Consider the following 20,000-nt stretch of genomic DNA (forward strand, 5'->3'; position numbering starts at 1 on the left):
AGCTGTGATCTGCATGGACTCTCTCGGTTAGACACCGTTGGTGGAGAAGTATAACTCGGTTAGACACCGTTGTACTGGAGAAGTATAACTCGGTTAAACGGCGTTGTGTGGCAGCAGCAGCAGCACAGCCCCTCGCTGTTAGTCTACGCTACTCACAGAGAGAGAGAGAGTCGCATGAGGAGCTGGTTGAGACCTGCTCTTAAACGTGTTAAAACGTCTTGGATAGACCACTGTCTGGAATAATAACTGATCATCATACATACAGGTCTACTACTACTAATCTTTGTTGGTGTTGTCTAAGGCTGAACGATTAATCCTTTTCAAACCAAAATCGCGATTTGAAACCACGCGATTAGCTAATCGCAAAGGCCGCGATTTTTTAATTTTTTATTTTATCATAATAAATAATTTAAATATTAATATTAATCCCAGAGCACCCGCGGGACTTGTCTCCTCCTCTCCAGAGTGGCTGCCTCTCTCTACAGGGAGCGAGAGGGCAGCGCGCCCCCCCCCCCCTCTCTCTCTCTCTGTCCCTCTCATAGAGTTAGGTCCCTCCGTCGGCTGCGAGTATTTAAAGTTTGTCGAACGGCCGTGTCGCGCGTAGCGGTAAAACATTATTTTCGGTGCAACACAAGTAGTGTAGTAGTAGTGTTGCTCCTATCTATGTTTGTTTCTGTAAGTGTAACTTATATTTTTCCCATCATTATTAAACTATTTCTGTTGGATGCTGTGATCTGATGTAAACAATACGATGCACAGGACTTCCTGGTCAGTGTTGCCAGGTTTTGTGAGAGAAATAAGCAACCCTGTCTATGAAAACAAGCCCAAAACAAAAGAAGCGACTATGAACTGTATCTTTGTCACTTATGTACAGTGGTGGAAAAAGTACTCAAATGTTGTACTTAATAAAAGTATCAATACTGCAATGTAGAAGTACTCTGTTACAAGTAAAAATCCCAAATTCAAAATTGACTTGAATAAAAGTAGGCCTACAAAAGTATTGGAATCAAAATTTGTACTTCCATGTACTGTTATGTACTGTCATGTACTGTTCTCATGTCTTACTAAATAAAGTACATCAATCAATCAATCAATCAAATGTAAAGTACCAAAAGTACTTGTGTTTGAAAATAGCAGATCTACAAGCTCACAACGCGTCGCATCGCGGCAAGTTGTGAGCTTGTAGATCGGCTATTTTCAAATTACCTATGTATAAAATAGGGCTAAAGTGGTTAATGTAGGTTTTATAATATTATAATTTATATCTGCAAAGTAACTAGTCACTAAAGTTCTCAAATAATTGTAGTGGAGTAAAAGTACAATATTTGCCTCTGAGATGTAGTGGAGTTGGAGTTAAAGTATTGGAAATTAGAAATACTCAAGTGAAGTACAAATACCTCAAAATTGTACTTAAGTACAGTACTTAAGTAAATGTACTTGGTTACTTTCCACCACTGCGTTATGTATTCTGAGTTTTTCACTTCCAAGGAGTAGTAGTAATACAATGTACAGTAGGAGAGGACTTTGGCTTGTGAGACAAAAAAGTGTTACATTTTAGTTGAATGATAATCTACATAAGCTAAATACTGGATATCAGTAAATATGCTTCTGGAGCCATAAGTGAAAGACCTACTTATTTCACTGCTGTGAATTGTTTACACAAAATGTTAATGTTGTGTTGTTGACAAGATTGGAGCCAAAAAAGCCTGCCGCATGCGGCTTTATTATGACTTGTCATTCTTGTTACTTGAGTAAGAGTAGAAGAAAAAGACATTTTCTAACTTTTTCGAAATCACAATGTGTTGCGAGCTTGTGCGCTGTTTCTCCAATAGCTGAAGTATGAAATAGGGCTTAAGTGGTTAATGTATGTTTTGTAATCTATAAACTAACTAGTAACCAAAGCTGTGAAATCATTGTATTGGAGTAAAATAGTACATTATATGCCTCTGAGATGTACAGTAGTGGAGTAGAAGTATATATTATTGAAAAATGTAAAGTAAAAGTACCTCAAAATTGTACCTACGTACAGTACTTGAGTGAATGTTCTTAGTCACTTTCCACCACTGCTTGACAGATAATCATTACATCAAATCAAGCCCCTAGTTTCAGCATGGATTTAGCTTCTCTAGTCTGGGCTGGGGAAATGAGGGGAGTTAACAAGCCTTCCCTCACCCGCCCTGATCTGACATCCAACATCAGAGAAGCGATGCATCTAAAGAGCATTTTGCAGTTGCAAACATCTCCATCCAGTGATGTGTTGATGCTGTATTTCAACACTATGAAAGTCAGACGGAAAGGCAGTGCGGTCGTGCATGCCTCTTAGCCCCGGTGTCCAGTCTCCTCTCCTGCTCTGTGTATATAAGTGGGTGGAGCTGTAGCTGCTGGCGGGCAGAGTGAAGAGGAGACATCACCTTGTGTTTTAAGAGACCACTGAGGGTCATGTCTCCTCCGGGGTTAATGGTCTGCTTTACTGCCTGCAGGAGCAGGAGCAGGGGAAAAAAACATACTTGCCTGCCAGAGTCAGCACTCAAGGCCAGACTTCCATCAAAATACCAATGTATCACGCAGCACTCTTATGTCTGGACAGAGCAAAGTGCTAGAAGTGCTAGAAAATGTCACCCTCTATATCAGTGTTCTATAATCTGTAATCTCCCGGGAAAAGCAGTCGACGATCTAAGATCTGTGTGTCTTTGATAACTACCTGGGTAAATGCTTTTTAACTGTCTTTGCCTTTGGTGTTGACTGCATGTCACCTGCCCGGTGATGGATTCTTTTGAGTCTGTGGTTTGAAATTCATAGCCCTTTGTGTAAAAATGCCTATGAACTTGAAGCAACGGTATGTTGTCGATGTTAGAAAGCGTTTCTGCAGTGCATTAACCGCCTCCCCCGTGTCCAATATTCCCTCAGGAACAGAAGTTCTGTCAGCGCTATGATCAGCTGATGGAGGCCTGGGAGAAAAAGGTGGAACGCATCGAGAACAACCCAAGGCGGCGCGCCAAGGAGAGCAAGGTGCGCGAGTATTACGAGAAACAGTTCCCGGAGATCCGCAAGCAGAGAGAGATGCAGGAGCGCATGCAGAGGTGAGACTGTGGGAATATTGTTTTCTTTACTGAAGTTGTCCTCCTTTCCTACTGTTCGGACACATCAAGTTACATACACTCTTACAAAATGACTAAAATCTGGAGTGTTAATCTAACTCTGAAAGAGATGAATTAATAACCTGGAATCAAAACCAAATTAATTCAATTTATGCCCAAGAAAAGAAACAAAACTGTGTGTGTGTGTGTGTGTGTGTGTGTGTGTGTGTGTGTGTGTGTGTGTGTGTGTGTGTGTGTGTGTGTGTGTGTGTGTGTGTGTGTGTGTGTGTGTGTGTGTGTGTGTGTGTGTGTGTGTGTGTGTGTGTGCGCTATTGTTCATTGTGATAAATGTCTGGATGTCAGATGTATTATTATTGGATTTTATAAAGTTATGCAAAGGTTAAATTGTTCCTGAGTAGGCAGTCGTTCTAACGTTAGCCCATTAGAGATGTGAAAATGGGTTCTTGTTTGTTTTTGGAGCTTATTTCTCAAACACCACAAACATAAAACCTGGATTCCTCCTGACCCCAAGTAATTAAAGTGTTGTGCAAAAAATGTGCCAAATACATTAACATCGCCAGCATGGGCAAAAAAGATGCAAGTTTCACTGCCAGTGCTTTGAGATTGAAGTATATTTTCGATCACAAGAGCGGGCTATTAATACCGGTTTCCCGAAGAAAGCTTAAAGTTGAAAGAAGTCCAGAGTCCAAGGATTAAGGTCAAGCATCGTTTATTTCAGCCTGACTGGGACGTCTGCCATGTGGGTTCCAATAAGCAGCGCGCCCAGTCACTTACAAACACAAAGCATTTATACACTGTTCACCTCTTGTCAACAAGGGGAGGGGTCAGGTAGTTTTAGCCCAGCCCCCTGATCCCTGTTCACCAATCACACACCAATTACAGGAATATTGTAAGGGTCGTGGCCGAGCCCCCCGCAACACCCTGATGAAACACATTTGCATTGTACTTACAGAGTAACAACTTGTCTTATTTCTAATTATCAAACTTTACCTTTACACAAAAGCTGGTATAGTAATTCTTGTGTAACATTTCTCAAGCTTTAAAATGAATCCACATACTGTTATACTTCATAGTTGCAAACAATAGTTTAGAAAGAATACATCAATAAAGACAGCATTTACTCCAGAATGAATCCCTTAAATGGCATTTCCCTTGGTTTACAGCACAAATCATAGTTATTCAACTTTATTCTTCTCAACCATGCACTTTAAAGGACTTATTCTTGTATGAATGTACCTGGTCTTACTCAGTTTGACAAAGTTAGAATTAAACCTTAAAATCTTCTGTAGACCTCCTGTCTTTCTGCCCTCGCAAGGGGAACAATAGAATGCTGATTAACTCACATAAAAACAAAAGAGGCCAATCTCAGCCTAGGGTGTCGCCCCTTGGACCCCACCAATTTACATCTCTGCCCTGTGGGAGGACAAGCTTCAAAAGGTCTGCACACAATAGAACAAAGCCCATCTTCTGTAGGCTTCTTTTGTCAATCAATTTTGAGGTGTTATCTCTGTACCTTCTCAAATTCTACATATCCTGTATAGGAACAAATGTTAGCGGGTGCTGTAATGTAGAGTTGATCTCCGCCTGCCAAGTTGTCATCCTGTCATGTTTTCACCTAAAACAGCTGTCTGATTATACTGCGACCCAATATTAAATCAATTGTCTTATTTATGAAATAGCATGTTCATGTTTGAAAGTTTACTTCATAACCCCTCTTGGGAGACTTCACAACGTCTCCCACAAAGGAACTTTCAAACCTGTAAAATAATACAGTACTGGTTAAACACTCAAGGTTAAAGTCTCCTCCAGCCCCCTGTCAAACCTGCAAAAATCAACACTTAACAGCCTACTTATGTATATTACTGAACCTGTAAAACAATCGTCATTTGGTTACTGATCAAAACACATCATATAACATCCTGTAACAAAAAGTGTCCTTTAGTGTCCACGCGCTCAGAAATGATTTTCTGTTTTTCTTTTTTCGCCTGAGCTAACAACGCGCAGTTGCTGGATTCTTCTTCTTTGAATGTCCATGTTTTGCACCTGGCAAATCCTCAGTTCATTGAATCAGAAACTGTTCACAGCTTGAGACAGGGGAAAGAATGGGGTTTTGTGGAAATGAAGGGTGAGGGTATAGTGTCATTTTCCAATGACACCTGATGGGGCATGAGTAAGAGGAAAGTGTGGTATGGAATTGATATGGGGTGGGGGCGTAGTATCACTATTCAAATGTTGGCAACTAGTGCTGCTTCTCTATTATGGCGTCGATAAAAAAGCATATCAAAACATACACGGGCTTCCAGGGGTCCACTCTCCATGAGAGAGCGTACGGCTTTCATCTGGACACAGCAACTTGGTTGAATCTCCAAGGCCTGCAGATCTGGATCTCTGGGACCATCTAGCCGTCCGCTTGACGTCTCCTTCTGCCGTCCTGTAGTGTTGTAGTTCGATGAGTAGTTAGCAGCCATCTGGTTGAAGATTCACACCGGCTCCTGGTTGGTTGAGCTGCTCCTAGTTTCCTTGAAATCTGCTGTCATCCGGGACCTGTCTGTTCTCCTGCTGTCCTGTAGCGATGCGTTAGATGAGCCAATGCTGATGAGTAGACCGATGGCCTGGCGATCGATGCTCCTTTCTCCGCTGATGCCGTGACACTAGGGTTGAGATGACTTCAGGTTGAAGGGCCTCGGACCAGCACAGCTTTCCTGGTGTATCGATTTCTTTGACTTTGGCTCCATTTGACATCCCACCGACTCCATCTTGCAGCCCTGGACACCATCCACTCAGCCATGATCCCCTCTGGATTATCAGCCATCTGTGTCTCCAAGTTCCTCCAGCTTCTCCAACTCCATTCCTGACAGGAAAATACTCGGCAAAAACTTTCCCTAGACTTTTCCTAATAAATCAAACATGTTTCCAAACAGATAATACATTTTAACTAGGTCTTAGCCTATTGATTCCTACATAAATTACTATATCTCAATTTTTCATTACAATCAAACTTTTTCAATTTTTCCCTCCTTTGTATGTTTTTCAGAACACTAATTCAAAATTTATACTACAGTACTCTCTGTACAAACATCCCCTCTTGGTCCTAAATTTAGTAATAACAGAACTTTTACTCTCAATATTTTCAAAATGTGTACTCTCCTTAAAGCCTAATAAATCTATTTTACTTAAGTACAGATCTACAAAGATCAGTGTAAGATCAGTGCTGGGTGATGTTTCGTCACAAGGGTGTGACGTCTCTTTAAACAAGATGAAGCAGACCACCCTATCTGTCTGTCAATTTCTATCTAATCTGTCTACCTTTTCCTATCCTGGCGTCTCGAGCCTGAGGATAAACTCCCCTCCAGTCACCTAATTGTGACCCTCAAGGTTCTGCCAAAACTATACTAATTACTTGGGTCTGTACCAGAAAAAGACTGTCCACCCCTGGTAACTCACATCAAACAACACTTACCTTAAAACTGCGTCAGATTCTCTTTCTTTCCCTGGTTCCTAACAAAAACAAACAAACAAACAAAATGTGGTAATTTCAAAGCAGACACAGACATCTCCTATTAAATGCTTGGATTTTGTATATTGTTCTGTTACCTTATATAAACGAATTTCAGCCTATTTTTAGCACCAGTACTGAACCACTGAATTAAGTATTTAAGTCCACTATCGAAGCTCTAAATATTAGTCGATTCGTGATATGAAAAAGAATAGTGATCCAGACCGGGAACTGTTTATAAGCTGTCACTCAATTTAAGGCAAATTTTACAGTTACACTTTAGCACAAAAGAGAAAAGTCTATGTCCTTTTAAAAACCTGAACAAAAAAGTGTAGTCCCTTCTCTTGGCCCTCAAAGGCCACCAATGACTCTGTCCTAAGATCTCCTATTTAATAAACTAAAATCTAATTCACTTTAGCAAAATAAGAATCACAAATATCTCCCTGTTGCAGTAGTTCAGGTGTTTTTTGGAATGAACCCCCAAACTCCTGCAATCAGAAAGCCAGTGAAACTTCTACTTTATGGTTCCTCCATTTTAACCTTCCATTATATCCAAACCATAATTTCTAAATCAACACTGTCTATGTACTTATTCACGGCTGAGTCAATTAAATAAAGTGTATCTTTTTAGTCGAAGCACACATGCTAGCTATATCACATGTCCCTCAATATTCAAAGTAACACCAACAGATCCTAATGTGACCATGTTATGCTTTTCCACTCCGTGTTCAAGCCTTGGTGTTCTCGGAAAGAACACAAGCAACCCTGTTTCTGGCCAGATAACAGGATCTTCCAAAGGCATGCATTCCCCGGTTTGCATTCTCTCCGAAAACAGCCCTGATTTGACACAAAAGGACAACACACTCATAACAACATATTAGACCAGTTAAATAATTAAGCCGTCATAAATGAAGCACAAATCAAATCGAATCAATCCTATATAATAAAACCTTAGCTCTCAATATTTAAATATCTTCACACGAACATCTACAAATCTATTGTTGATCAAATTTAACCTTTGCTCTTATTATTTCTTTACTGTAACATTCCAATTTTTTCTTTCTTCTAAATTCACTTCTTACTGTCCTATTTTGTAGATTACTTTAACAGTTCAAAGATTATTTTCACTATCGCTTAGACTAAATCGTTATGTCTCTGTTCATCAGTTAAATATTTAAACAATCATTTCATCTCACCCCTCTACAACACTCTTTGCAAAAGATATGTTGTACAAAAATGAAATCCACCAATCTATCTCAACAACAACACCGGATCCAAGCTATTCCAAGCACCGAAAAAATCTCAACATCCAGTCCAACAAAAAATAAAAAATAAAACTTCCTCCACAAGACACAAAATGCGCCGCTCGCCGACACACATTCACACACACACTTTATCCCCAACATACACACACACTGTATCACAGACCATTCGTCAAAAATCCACGCACGAGACAAACACAGACACAGAATCACACTCACATCTCCATTGTCCAGTCCAAGAAAAAATTGCATCACCATGAAAGTGATAATTTAAGAAAGCAGTACGCAGCCGAAAAGCCACAAAGTAACCTCAAAGTAAGAGTGATCACACGCTCCTTGCGCCCAGCGCGCACAGCCTCTGATCACCTAAATCTCCTCATTGCACCTCCAACACACATACTTACAGACATACCACTCGCCCCTACAACAAAGACTCAACACATACTGTAACAAGACCAACAAGTAACCTTACCACGAATGTGATAATTAAGATATCATTACACAGCCGAAAAGCCATGACCCCACAAAGACGTTTCATCTCCAAGCAGACCGAAAAGCCTACATAATTAAGTCCATCCATAATCCTGGAAGTAGCCGCTTGCAAAACGGTCACAAAGAAAGTCGCATTACGAACGTAACACATAAAAAATTCAACCCCAAAAAAAAACTCCCATGCGATCACAAAATAAACAATGCCTTGTACCTAAATGTATCTCTTTTCTCCCTAGACGGTAGAACACTACAAAATACATACTCATAGGAAGAAACCATATTCTGCTATACTACTCAACGATTTGATTCGACTAATTGTTAGACTTATGCCGATAGTAATTTTCATAATTACAAGTATTTTGCAATGTTCCCAAGATATCTACAAGGCTTACTCATCATCTTCTTATACACATATCATCACGCTACAAAAAATAGAACACCTCCACGCAAGAGCGTCTGAGCCTGCCCTGGACCCCTTACCAAAGTAACTGAGTCCCAAAAACAATGCCTTTACAAAAATAGAACACCTCCACGCATGAGCGTCTGAGCCTGTCCTGGACCCCTTACCAAAGTAACTGAGTCCCAAAAACTTCTTACGTGCGTGCGTGCGTGCGTGCGTTCACGTTCCTATGTACATTATTCAAAGTCCTGTACTTCAAACGTATTTACAGTGCATTCAACTCTCAAAAACGACCATTGCAAGCTCTCCTTCCCCTCACAGCTCGTCGATTTTGGAAGGCGAATTGATATTGTTCTAAATGTCATTGTATTATAATGCAACATATTATTGTTGATTACTGAACCGAGTTGAAATAAACTTCTTTTTGACTTCACTGCCTTTTAGCTCACTGATCAAACGGTTCTGTAATATGAATGGATTCCTATATAAAATATGTAAGCATTTAACACTCCTGTGAAAGGTCCCAAAGACGAGTAAAATGAGCTTTCTGACCAGGCTAATCATCTCCCCCTCTGCAAATATTCAGTCAATTTCTTGTACTTAACATCTTGCAAATATATCAGAATATATTTACTATTAACTGACTTGCAATTGACTGAAGACTTCAAGAAAATCAAGATAAATAAGCCATTGTCTTTCATTCCCAGGTTATTCGAATCTGAAACACTTCAAGGGGCGCCAAAACCTCCACACACACTAATATTGTTTTGTCCAAAATCAATTCGAAAGAAGCTCTCCTACTCTTGCTCACCAGTCAAACGATTCTGGGAAAATGAAGGCCTATATATCGCTATAAGGTATAATTTAGAACAATTTTAGCTCCAAGGCCTTTACCGGCTCAAGAAGCATTTTCGTGCCACAAAGCACACTTACCTTGGGCCCTGGATCTACCCCACAAAAAAACCCTTCTCCAGAAAACCAGCCCATCGCCCTTAAAATCAAAAATAAAACCACAAAAAATCAGGTCCTTCTCGCATACCCCGTCCTCCATAAAAGAAGGAAAGAATATTAAGACGACTGCCGACATACGCCATATATGAAGTATATTTTCGATCACAAGAGCGGGCTATTAATACCGGTTTCCCGAAGAAAGCTTAAAGTTGAAAGAAGTCCAGAGTCCAAGGATTAAGGTCAAGCATCGTTTATTTCAGCCTGACTGGGACGTCTGCCATGTGGGTTCCAATAAGCAGCGCGCCCAGTCACTTACAAACACAAAGCATTTATACACTGTTCACCTCTTGTCAACAAGGGGAGGGGTCAGGTAGTTTTAGCCCAGCCCCCTGATCCCTGTTCACCAATCACACACCAATTACAGGAATATTGTAAGGGTCGTGGCCGAGCCCCCCGCAACACCCTGATGAAACACATTTGCATTGTACTTACAGAGTAACAACTTGTCTTATTTCTAATTATCAAACTTTACCTTTACACAAAAGCTGGTATAGTAATTCTTGTGTAACATTTCTCAAGCTTTAAAATGAATCCACATACTGTTATACTTCATAGTTGCAAACAATAGTTTAGAAAGAATACATCAATAAAGACAGCATTTACTCCAGAATGAATCCCTTAAATGGCATTTCCCTTGGTTTACAGCACAAATCATAGTTATTCAACTTTATTCTTCTCAACCATGCACTTTAAAGGACTTATTCTTGTATGAATGTACCTGGTCTTACTCAGTTTGACAAAGTTAGAATTAAACCTTAAAATCTTCTGTAGACCTCCTGTCTTTCTGCCCTCGCAAGGGGAACAATAGAATGCTGATTAACTCACATAAAAACAAAAGAGGCCAATCTCAGCCTAGGGTGTCGCCCCTTGGACCCCACCAATTTACATCTCTGCCCTGTGGGAGGACAAGCTTCAAAAGGTCTGCACACAATAGAACAAAGCCCATCTTCTGTAGGCTTCTTTTGTCAATCAATTTTGAGGTGTTATCTCTGTACCTTCTCAAATTCTACATATCCTGTATAGGAACAAATGTTAGCGGGTGCTGTAATGTAGAGTTGATCTCCGCCTGCCAAGTTGTCATCCTGTCATGTTTTCACCTAAAACAGCTGTCTGATTATACTGCGACCCAATATTAAATCAATTGTCTTATTTATGAAATAGCATGTTCATGTTTGAAAGTTTACTTCAAGATCACCATCGGTGATCAAAAGGTCAAAATCCCAACAAAAACACACTTGTAGCGGCCTTGAAGAAAAAACTATCAGTTCGGAAAAAGTCTGGAAAAAGTTTGGAATTTTTATTTCGGAAAAGGGCAAGCACCCTGTAAAAAAACATGGCAGACTTATATAACTGTTACTGATAATGTGTATTCATTAAATGTAATGTTGTTTGGTCTCTACATGCATTCTTTCTAACTCACACATGCAACCTCTAAGCAACCCTAAAGCTGGTCGCAGCATATCACCAGTTCGGTGCTTGTTTAGAACAACAGAACTATTTTTGTGCATACAGTAGGTCCAAATGTGAATAAACCACACGTGTATTTAGTAACACCCTGTGTCTACTCTTTAGCCGTGTGGGGCAACGTGGAAGTGGCCTGGCCTCATCTGCAGCCCGCAGTGAACATGAGGTGTCCGAGATCATCGACGGCATATCAGAGCAAGAGGTGAGCTTCCCACCCCTCCTACTACTACTACATCACTCCTCTGTATGAGTGCTTTCCTCCTACACTCCCAGCACACTCTTCACATGTTGACTTGTTCGGTTGAGGTTTACGCATCACCTTAGGGGTTATCAGTTATCAGCCCATGGTGTTTTTCAGATATCACCCATTGTCCTTTCGTCACTGACCTCTTCCAGGGTCAATAAAGGTTGATAATAAGTTCATTAAAAAGAATAGATTAAGAATGTATCCTTATTTTTTGGCATGTGTTAGGCAAAAAAAAATCGAAATAAGTGAAAACAGGCGATCTGTAAGCTCACAATCGGGGGTCCCATTCAGTAAAAAAGGGTACATGTGGAACACACCCTCAAGGAACCCTGAGGGTTCCCGGACCGCACCTTGAGAATCACTGGTGTAGAACAGTGGTTCTCAACCTGTGGGTCTGGATCCCCAAGGGGTGATTTTGGGGGGGTCTCCAGATGACAGTGAAGTGACATTTTAAGGTCTTTTAAAACTTTTTTAATACCTTGAGAAAAAATTCAAGAAAAAAAGACCATTACTGCATCAAAAGTAATCAACAAACCATACTATAAAAACTGGTCAAACATTGGCCAAATTGTAAAATAATATAAGAGGCAAAAAGTTTGAAAATAGCCGATCTACAAGCTCACAACTCCTCGCAACGCTTGTAGATCTGCTATTTTCCCATTTTTTTATCTGTGGGACCGAGTCAAACAAAATGTAATGCCTCAACGCCTACAATTCCAAATGCTTGTCAAGTTTGGGGGGTCCGATGGGGCATGGTGGCGCAGTTGGTAGCGCTGTCGCCTCACAGCTACAAGGTCCTGGGTTCGATTCCCGCCGGGGACGCTGTGGGCGCTGGGGGTGTGTGTTCTCCTCCGCGTCACCAGCGCCCATACCCTAGGTGGGGTTGGCGAAAGGGCCTACTCTGTGTGGAGTTTGCATGTTCTCCCCGTGTCTCCTAGGGTAGTTAATATCCTCACAAAAACATGTAGTAATCCTGGTCACTATACTGCCTCCCCCTGGTCAGCCGAGGCGCCTGATGGAGAGGAAGGGAACTGGTTGGAATAACGTGTTCCTTCCACGCGCTATGTCCGAACGCAGGGACGCTGGAAGTCATTTATGCCAAGGGGGGCTGGGCTTGGCGGGGGACTCGAGTCCCCGATTTTTTTTCACATGTGTCCCGCGATTTTTTCTCATTTTTCACGTTTTTTCACCTTTTTCAACAAATATTTTATTCCCAAAAGTTAAACACATCATTGTTTTAATATGTAAGTGTGTATATAGACTTTAAAAATGATATATACTTGTTTAATTTACAAAAAAAAAGAAATCTAAAAAAAAAATCTAAATGTTTTCCAATTTTTTTCTTTCTCTTCCCCACCACCAGGGGTGCTGCAGCACCCTCAGCACCCCACTTCCCGCGTCCCTGTCAGGTGACAATAAGGTCAGTTGGCTCTCATGCATTGAAGGAGGCATGAGCTCGGCCATGGCCTCCCTAGGCTGGTGGGGGGAGTGTAGTGCCCAGGATCACTTAGCAAATTGGCACCGGGTGAAAAAAAGGGTTACAAAATCGAGGGATACAAATTTAGAAATTTAGAAAAAAGTTTGGGGGGTCCCCAGTTCAAATATGATTAATTTGGGGGGTCTCAGCCTGAAAAGGTTGAGAACCACTGGGGTAGAAGACAAGTAGTCTGAGTCTGTGCTCAGAAACAAGACACTTTCATCTCATATACACACACATACACGCATGCTAACGGCACATTAGTATGTAACGCAGAGCCCCAGCCCAGCTGCACGGGGTGCAGCTTTGGGTTGTTTTTTTCTCTTCTCTAGATGCTACTCGCCTCAAAACGCTGCATCTCTTCCTCTGTCTCTCTCTCTCTAGCTCTCTCTCTCTGTCTCTCTCTCTCTACAACGTCAAAAGACGTAGTAGAATCTCGTAGAATCTGAGAATTTCTTTTTTGCCACCGCGATAATCCGTTCCATAGTTATTGGCAGTTGAATGTAGCTTGTTTTCGTCAGAAAGTAACAGAAAGATCCGTGGGGGGATATGCGCACATGATCTGGCAACCCGTAACCATGGCGACTACTTTAAAACGTGAATAAACAGCTGAGATTTGGTGAAATCGAAAAACGGGCTTCGCTGTTAGGTGCACATGGTAATGGTCAATGGCTGTGTGCAATTTCGGATCAATTGCTCCAGCCGCTGAGGAGAACCGGGCAGAGCAATTTTGGCCTCACCACCGAGGTTTGTCAAATTATAGGAGGATTACTAGGCCGATGCTCATTGTAAACGATGCCCATTGTAAACGCTTGCCCCCCCAGTTATGCAGACCCGTTGAACCCATTGCCAGAGCGCTTAGTGCAGCACCCTTTATCATAGTTCTTGGAGGCCAGTCTATGACATCAGTAGTACTATGATACCATATTGATGACCTCGGGGATCCATGGGGATTGAGTGGATTTGTACATATTCTTTCTCCATATTTCTGGTGCTGGCGGATAGAAATGTCCCAGCAGGGACGGCGGGACTTTCTATCTGCCAGCGCCAGAAAAAAAAACTATTATTTGTCCACCACCGCCGCTACAACTCCATCGTAGGGGAATCACAGGCCTGTGTTGACACAAATACAAGGCATGCACCTTGTCCCACTGAGCGGACAGGAAGCCCCAAACTTCCTCTCGTCTTCTGACCTCTTGCACACTTTCCACCATGGTTGTCTCCACCACATTTGGCCGTATATAGCTTGTGTTTGTTTAGCACCCCATGGTCAGAGAGCTGCCTCTGTACAACCTATTCATTCCCAGACATTTTTGTGTCTGTCTGTCTGTCTGTCTGTCTGTGTGCGATTGCGCCTCCCCCACGTCAGAACACTGAGAAACAGATGCGACAGCTGGCAGTCATCCCTCCCATGCTGTTTGACGCCGAGCAGCAGCGCATCAAGTTCATCAATATGAATGGCCTGATGGACGACCCCATGAAGGTGTACAAGGACCGGCAGGTCATGAACATGTGGAGCGATGGGGAAAAAGACACCTTCAGAGAGAAGTAAGTCAAACCACTAAGACACCGCCAGTAGGTTGGGATCAGGACGTGCATTTATGCTTCTGATTGAAGTGATGTGTGAAGCACGCACGCTGAACCTTGGACGGAACTCACGACGATATCAATTCACACTTTGAATCCTATTAGGTGCTATAGATGAAAACAAAAATAAGAAAAGGGCAGCTAGAAGTAGTACAGATTATTGATCAGTGAGCCAGCGGTAAGGAAGTGAAACTTCCACTTTTCTATGAACCATGAGGAGGTGTTTTGGACCGCCATACCTCAATCCAACCAACCCAACAAAGGAAAATCAATGACTGTAAATTCTATCCACATGCAAAAAAATCTCTCTTTCGAGATTGTATTAGAGAAATGTATGGATATTTGCCATTTATACTACTCCAGTAGTATTTTAAAGTGTGATGAGAGCATATACCATTAGCCTAAATGTCGTTAATGTGGTAGGGTTCAGTAGTTATGGAGAATACTTGTTTGTGTCAATGAATAACACAATTGCCTTACCCATTGTCAGCTGCTACTTCAGCCATCATAAAAGGGAAGTGCAAATTATTTACATTCTGTTGATGTTCTCCCCTCTGCGCTTAGGTTCATCCAGCAGCCAAAGAACTTTGGCCTGATTGCGTCTTTCCTGGAGAGAAAGGTACAGTTGAAATCTTGTTGGCAAATTGTTGCTCCCTCTGCAGTTTGAGGATAGTCCATCTTCATCAGAAATCAAGTGTTCAGGAGGGGTGACACTGCTGTATTTATGTTTTCAGACGGTGGCAGAGTGTGTGCTCTTCTACTACCTTACTAAAAAGAATGAAAACTACAAGAACATTGTGCGAAGGAACTACCGGCGCCGCGGCAGGAGCCAGGTACAGTGTGTTCCCATTCTAGCTGAGCGTGAAGTATGATGCTGAAAACAACTTTAAAAGCAATACAATCTCATGGTGAAAGCCATCCTGAGAGCTGACGTGAATAAGCACCAATAAACTGCATGGTCAAAAGATAAAACTCCCAGGATCCATTGATTTGAGGAATCACCACAGGTCACATGAGTACACAGATCACGTGACACACTCTGCCCCCCCCCCCCCCCCCCCCCACCCAACAAAACCTCTGCAACTACTGTACACACACAGGTCATAGTATCGAATTGAATTCTCCTTTGTTTAAACAGTCCTTTCCAATCGCTAACGAGCTCTTCGTTATTACTTAGCCTCAGCTCAGGTGTTGCACTGTTAAGCTCCGCTGCAGCGGGCACTAATGAAATGGCGCATTAATTAGCCTGTGACCTTTTCCTGTGGGCGCGGGCCCAACGGTGTCTCCTCATCTCTCTTTATCTATCCCAGAGATGCCTCCGCTCATTACCAGGCGCTCGCTCCCACAGCATCACGCCTTACAGAGCCTTGTGTTAGCTGCTGCTAGCTAGCGATGGCGACACACAGCTAGGGGAGACTGGAGGAGAGAAGAGTTAGAGGTGGGAGCATTAGCACAGTTCTATAATATATAACGTTAGCATTCATGGGAGATATTATCTCCCGCGAATGCAGACGCTAATGACCTTTGGGGAGAGGAGAGATGGTAAGCATGAGTAACGGCTTAACACAAAACATAATGAGCCCCCCCCCCCCCCGGCCTCAACGACTCTCCTTTCTTATGGTTCTGTAGCTAAGTGGCCGTTCCATGTCGTGCCTCAGCCAGAGTGTCTGTCTGAATGGCCACAGTTCGATCGGTTTTGGGCTGTGATTGGAGGTCGAGGGATAACAGATGTGTATAATTAGGGTGAATGGCGATGATTAGGCTGATGCTCTGTCCAGGGAGGATGTTGAAGGCGGGGGGCTGGGGGAGCCTTTAAGCAGGTTGGAGGATCGTTCGGTCTTATTGAGTTTTTATTTGTTTTCTGTTGAGTTAATCTCACAGAGAGGACATTAATGATGTGCTAGAGATTGGAGATTGATGTTGCTTTCCTACACCATGTAATCTTCCCACCCCTTCGCCAATGTGTGTCCTTATATTTCCTTGCAAGGAGTCAGATCAGATTTAATGCGTTTCTGTTAGAGTAGATATGAGAGGCATAGAATAGGCATTCCCTACAGCAACATAAAGCCCTTCAGCAGCCTGGAGGCGGTAATCGGCATGACTTCCAGCTCTGTGGAACCAAATAGAGGAACAGCTCTTTTCTGGGGCAGTGTGGAGTAAGGCTGGTTCCTGTCTTTCTTAGCTGGGCAGCATTAGAGAAAGCTATTTGCGTGTGTGTGTGTCCGTGTCCGTGTGTGTGCGAGTGCGTGCGTGTGTGTGTGCGTGTGCGTGTGTGCGTGTGCCCACCCTGAGCCCAGACAGCCAGGAAATGGATGAGGGAAGTGGTTATGGTTGCTAAATGAGCATGGGTACTAGTTGTCTATATGGTCAACTACCTCCCATGCACTGTAAAATTACCGTTAGAAACACACTGACTAGAGCTTGAATCAAGCAGAAATGTTGAACCTGACTGTAGCCATATTCTGTCTGAAATTAAACCAACCTGACCACCAGCACCAAAGTTTGAAGTGTAGCCTGACAAAATTAATCTTAAGAATATGTTTATTGGCCAGGTATGTTTACATACATTCCCTGCAACATACTCGCGTGAGCGTCATGTCCAGGGGGTGTACTTGTCCATCAAGCTGCCTCACGCTACAGAAACAGGAGATAGGCTCCTGCCTTATGGCTACTTACTTATGTTTATGTAATGAGGATTTAAAAGATAAGATAATGTATATTATAATAGTATGATATAGTAAGTATAAGAGTAAAAATAAGAAATAATACAAATATTAATAACAAGAATTCTTCGGTCAGACCAGGTGTGAATAGTATGTGAACAGTGTGTATAGTGGAGGGATGTCACAATTCTCCAAATCACAATTCAATATGACTTTCATCTTTAATGTCATGATTCATTCAATTAGATTTTTCGATTTAAACTTTTTAAATCGTAATGTTGGAAAAAACAAGACAATTCTGGTGGCTTTTTTTCAGGGGAGGAAAGTCAAACTGTTGTAGTGTAGCCTGTTGTCTTCTGCCATGTAGTGGCACTTCTTTTTAACTGCAGTGTGGACTCTCCATATCAAACAGCAGGTGCTATTCATGTCCATATCGCCCAGCCCTTCTTAGACTCTTTTTTAGCTGTAATAAGCTTTTGGCTCCACTGTATTTGCTGTGCACTGACATGCAACCACTTTTACAAAGCAAAGATACCATCACCACAGCTCAGCCTTTTAAAAGCCTATAGTGTCTACCTTTACTAAAATAGAGCTACTGTAACAACTGTGAGAAACATGACAAGCTTTGCCCCCAATAATGCTGTTAGCCCCAAACATTAGCTTTCATCCTCTGGGTTGAACAGTAAGCTGAGTGCGGTCCTGACAATGGTTGGCATGCCAGAATAGAAAAAGATATATTAAAGGCTAGTAAAGTAGAAACATGCAAATCTGAGACTTTTTTTTTGTTTGTTGCTTTTTACCCTGTTTTCTCCACAATTCAGTCGTCATGCCAATTGATTTCTCCCCACGTGTTGTCACTGCTGTTGTATTGGACCCTACACTTTAAGCCCTCTTCTGGTTGAAATCAAAGACAAGAAAGGCACCATAGCCCAAGCTAAGAAACAACTGGGTTTTGATCAGTGCATCAAAGAAGCAACTACAAACAATGGAACTCTCATTGATCACATATACGAGAGTAGAGGTGATGTGATGTGATGTGATGCGTGTCCTGAAATCCTCACAGATGTTGTGAACACCTACTAGTATTACTATTCCGACCATGATCTCACAGCAGTGATGGTTCCACAGGATACATGAACAGTTTTCAGGTGTCGATGGACATTACATTTTTATGTTCTTAACCAAACAACAGATAATGTATCTCTTGCCAATAATGGCACGTTCTACATTCGACATACAGTAAATATTTCAACAATTAAGCATATTGCCATATTGGAAAAATCTGCCACAGTTCACCTGTTTCATTAAACTCATTTCTCAAATTTCACGGGTTCCATTGCACCATACACATCGATTTAGCGTTTTTGGCTGATGTGATCCAATCTCGCTAGATGTTCTCTAGTTTGTGTTTGTGTTCCACTCCGTTCATATATGCATGTGTTTACATTAGTTGAAGTGCATGCATGTTTGTGTGCAGACACAGCGTGTCCGGTTACCAGGGATCATGATCATCTCTGTAATGGAGTGTCTTGTTGTTGTCGCAGCATGGTCAGCAGCAGCAGCAGCAACAGGTGAACCGCAGCAGCCAAGAAGACAAAGAAGAGAAGGAAAAAGAGAAGGAAGCAGAGAGGGATGAAGAGAAGAATGAGGCCGAAGACAAAGAGGATGGAATGAAGTGAGTCCCCGTTCCCCGTGTCCTCTCCTTCTTTTCCTTTCTTTTTTTTCTCACTGTAAATGATGAGCTGAATGCTTTTGTTATACTGTCTTCACCCTCCAATAGAGCTTTAATGACCATATCTAAATGGCGGCCTTGGTCTTGGGAGTGGGGGGGGGCGGTGTCATTGGTTAACCCCCATAGAGCCATGTCATAGGGCTTGCCTGTAATCTTAGTACATAACTATCATTAACAGTTATGTTGTAGATTAGAGTTGGGCGATATGACTAAATATTCGTATGGGCACCATCAGGCCAAATACTGAGGATTGCCAATATATTCACGCGAGAAAATGAATGAATGAATGCGAGAACAGCTCCCCAGTGCCAGCATTGAGCTCCCCAGTCTGCCTCCTTCGACATGTGCAGTGTCGGGTTACTATAGTAACGTGTTAGCACACTGTCAATGAGGGACAAAGATGAGAAATACGAATGACTTGTATGACATGCATGTTGAATTAAAAGCGTGTTTTGCTTCACATTGTGTAAGTGTGATCGACATTGTAAGTGGGATTGTTCAGAAGCAAAGATGCAACAAAGTCAACGTGTGAATGAAAGTTCTGATTGAATTGTCTTTCTGCTGGTACGCACCTCTCTCAATCTCACCACCATCTTGTTGAAACTTGTTTATAAAACAAAAAGTATTGTAAAATATTTAACTTCCATTAGGATATTCTTTCAGGGCTCTAAATTGTGACCGGGTTGGTCGCTGAAATTTAATCTGTGCGACCTCTAAATTTAATTGGGAGGATTTGTGCGAGTGCTGTGGTGCGAACAAAACTGGACGCCAAGTGAAACAAAGCGAGCGCTCCTCTTCCCTTGCCATCCGGAAAAACAAACCATGCCTTCCCTTCTGAGCTGCCAGTAGCTATTGGTGCTAGTAGCGTGGAGATTGTTTACTCATTGACATGATGGAGCCGGGGAGTCACTGGGCGCTGCTGCACTGACTTTTCAAATTGGGCGCACCAGTGCTACCAAGTAAAAAAAGTTAACGGCTAAGATTACAGCAATGATCTTGGCATGTCATGTTCATGGAGGAGAGGAAGGAAAGTTCAGGATTGAATGCACATTGAGCATAGACTGGTGGCAA

The 20,000-nt window shown here is 42.1% G+C and overlaps 1 protein-coding gene across 12 annotated transcripts in view; it reads left to right on the forward strand.

Annotated features, from left to right (window-relative positions):
* ncor2 (nuclear receptor corepressor 2) overlaps positions 1 to 20,000 on the forward strand; it is a 153,985-nt gene that overhangs the window by 77,575 nt on the left and 56,410 nt on the right. For 9 of the 12 annotated variants that reach the window (XM_084054769.1, XM_084054770.1, XM_084054772.1 and 6 more), the window contains exons 10-15: positions 2,908 to 3,080; positions 11,332 to 11,425; positions 14,317 to 14,495; positions 15,099 to 15,153; positions 15,269 to 15,367; positions 18,742 to 18,872. In XM_084054769.1, coding sequence (XP_083910895.1) covers positions 2,908 to 3,080; positions 11,332 to 11,425; positions 14,317 to 14,495; positions 15,099 to 15,153; positions 15,269 to 15,367; positions 18,742 to 18,872 — 731 coding nt within the window. Of the gene's footprint in view, positions 1 to 2,907; positions 3,081 to 11,331; positions 11,426 to 12,833; positions 12,891 to 14,316; positions 14,496 to 15,098; positions 15,154 to 15,268; positions 15,368 to 18,741; positions 18,873 to 20,000 lie in introns of all 12 variants that reach the window. The other 3 variants (XM_084054765.1, XM_084054776.1, XM_084054771.1) reach the window with 1 other exon arrangement.

This window comes from Gymnoscopelus microlampas (genome assembly GCF_963454915.1).
Source record: "Gymnoscopelus microlampas genome assembly, chromosome: 4".
Classification (NCBI taxonomy): domain Eukaryota; kingdom Metazoa; phylum Chordata; class Actinopteri; order Myctophiformes; family Myctophidae; genus Gymnoscopelus; species Gymnoscopelus microlampas.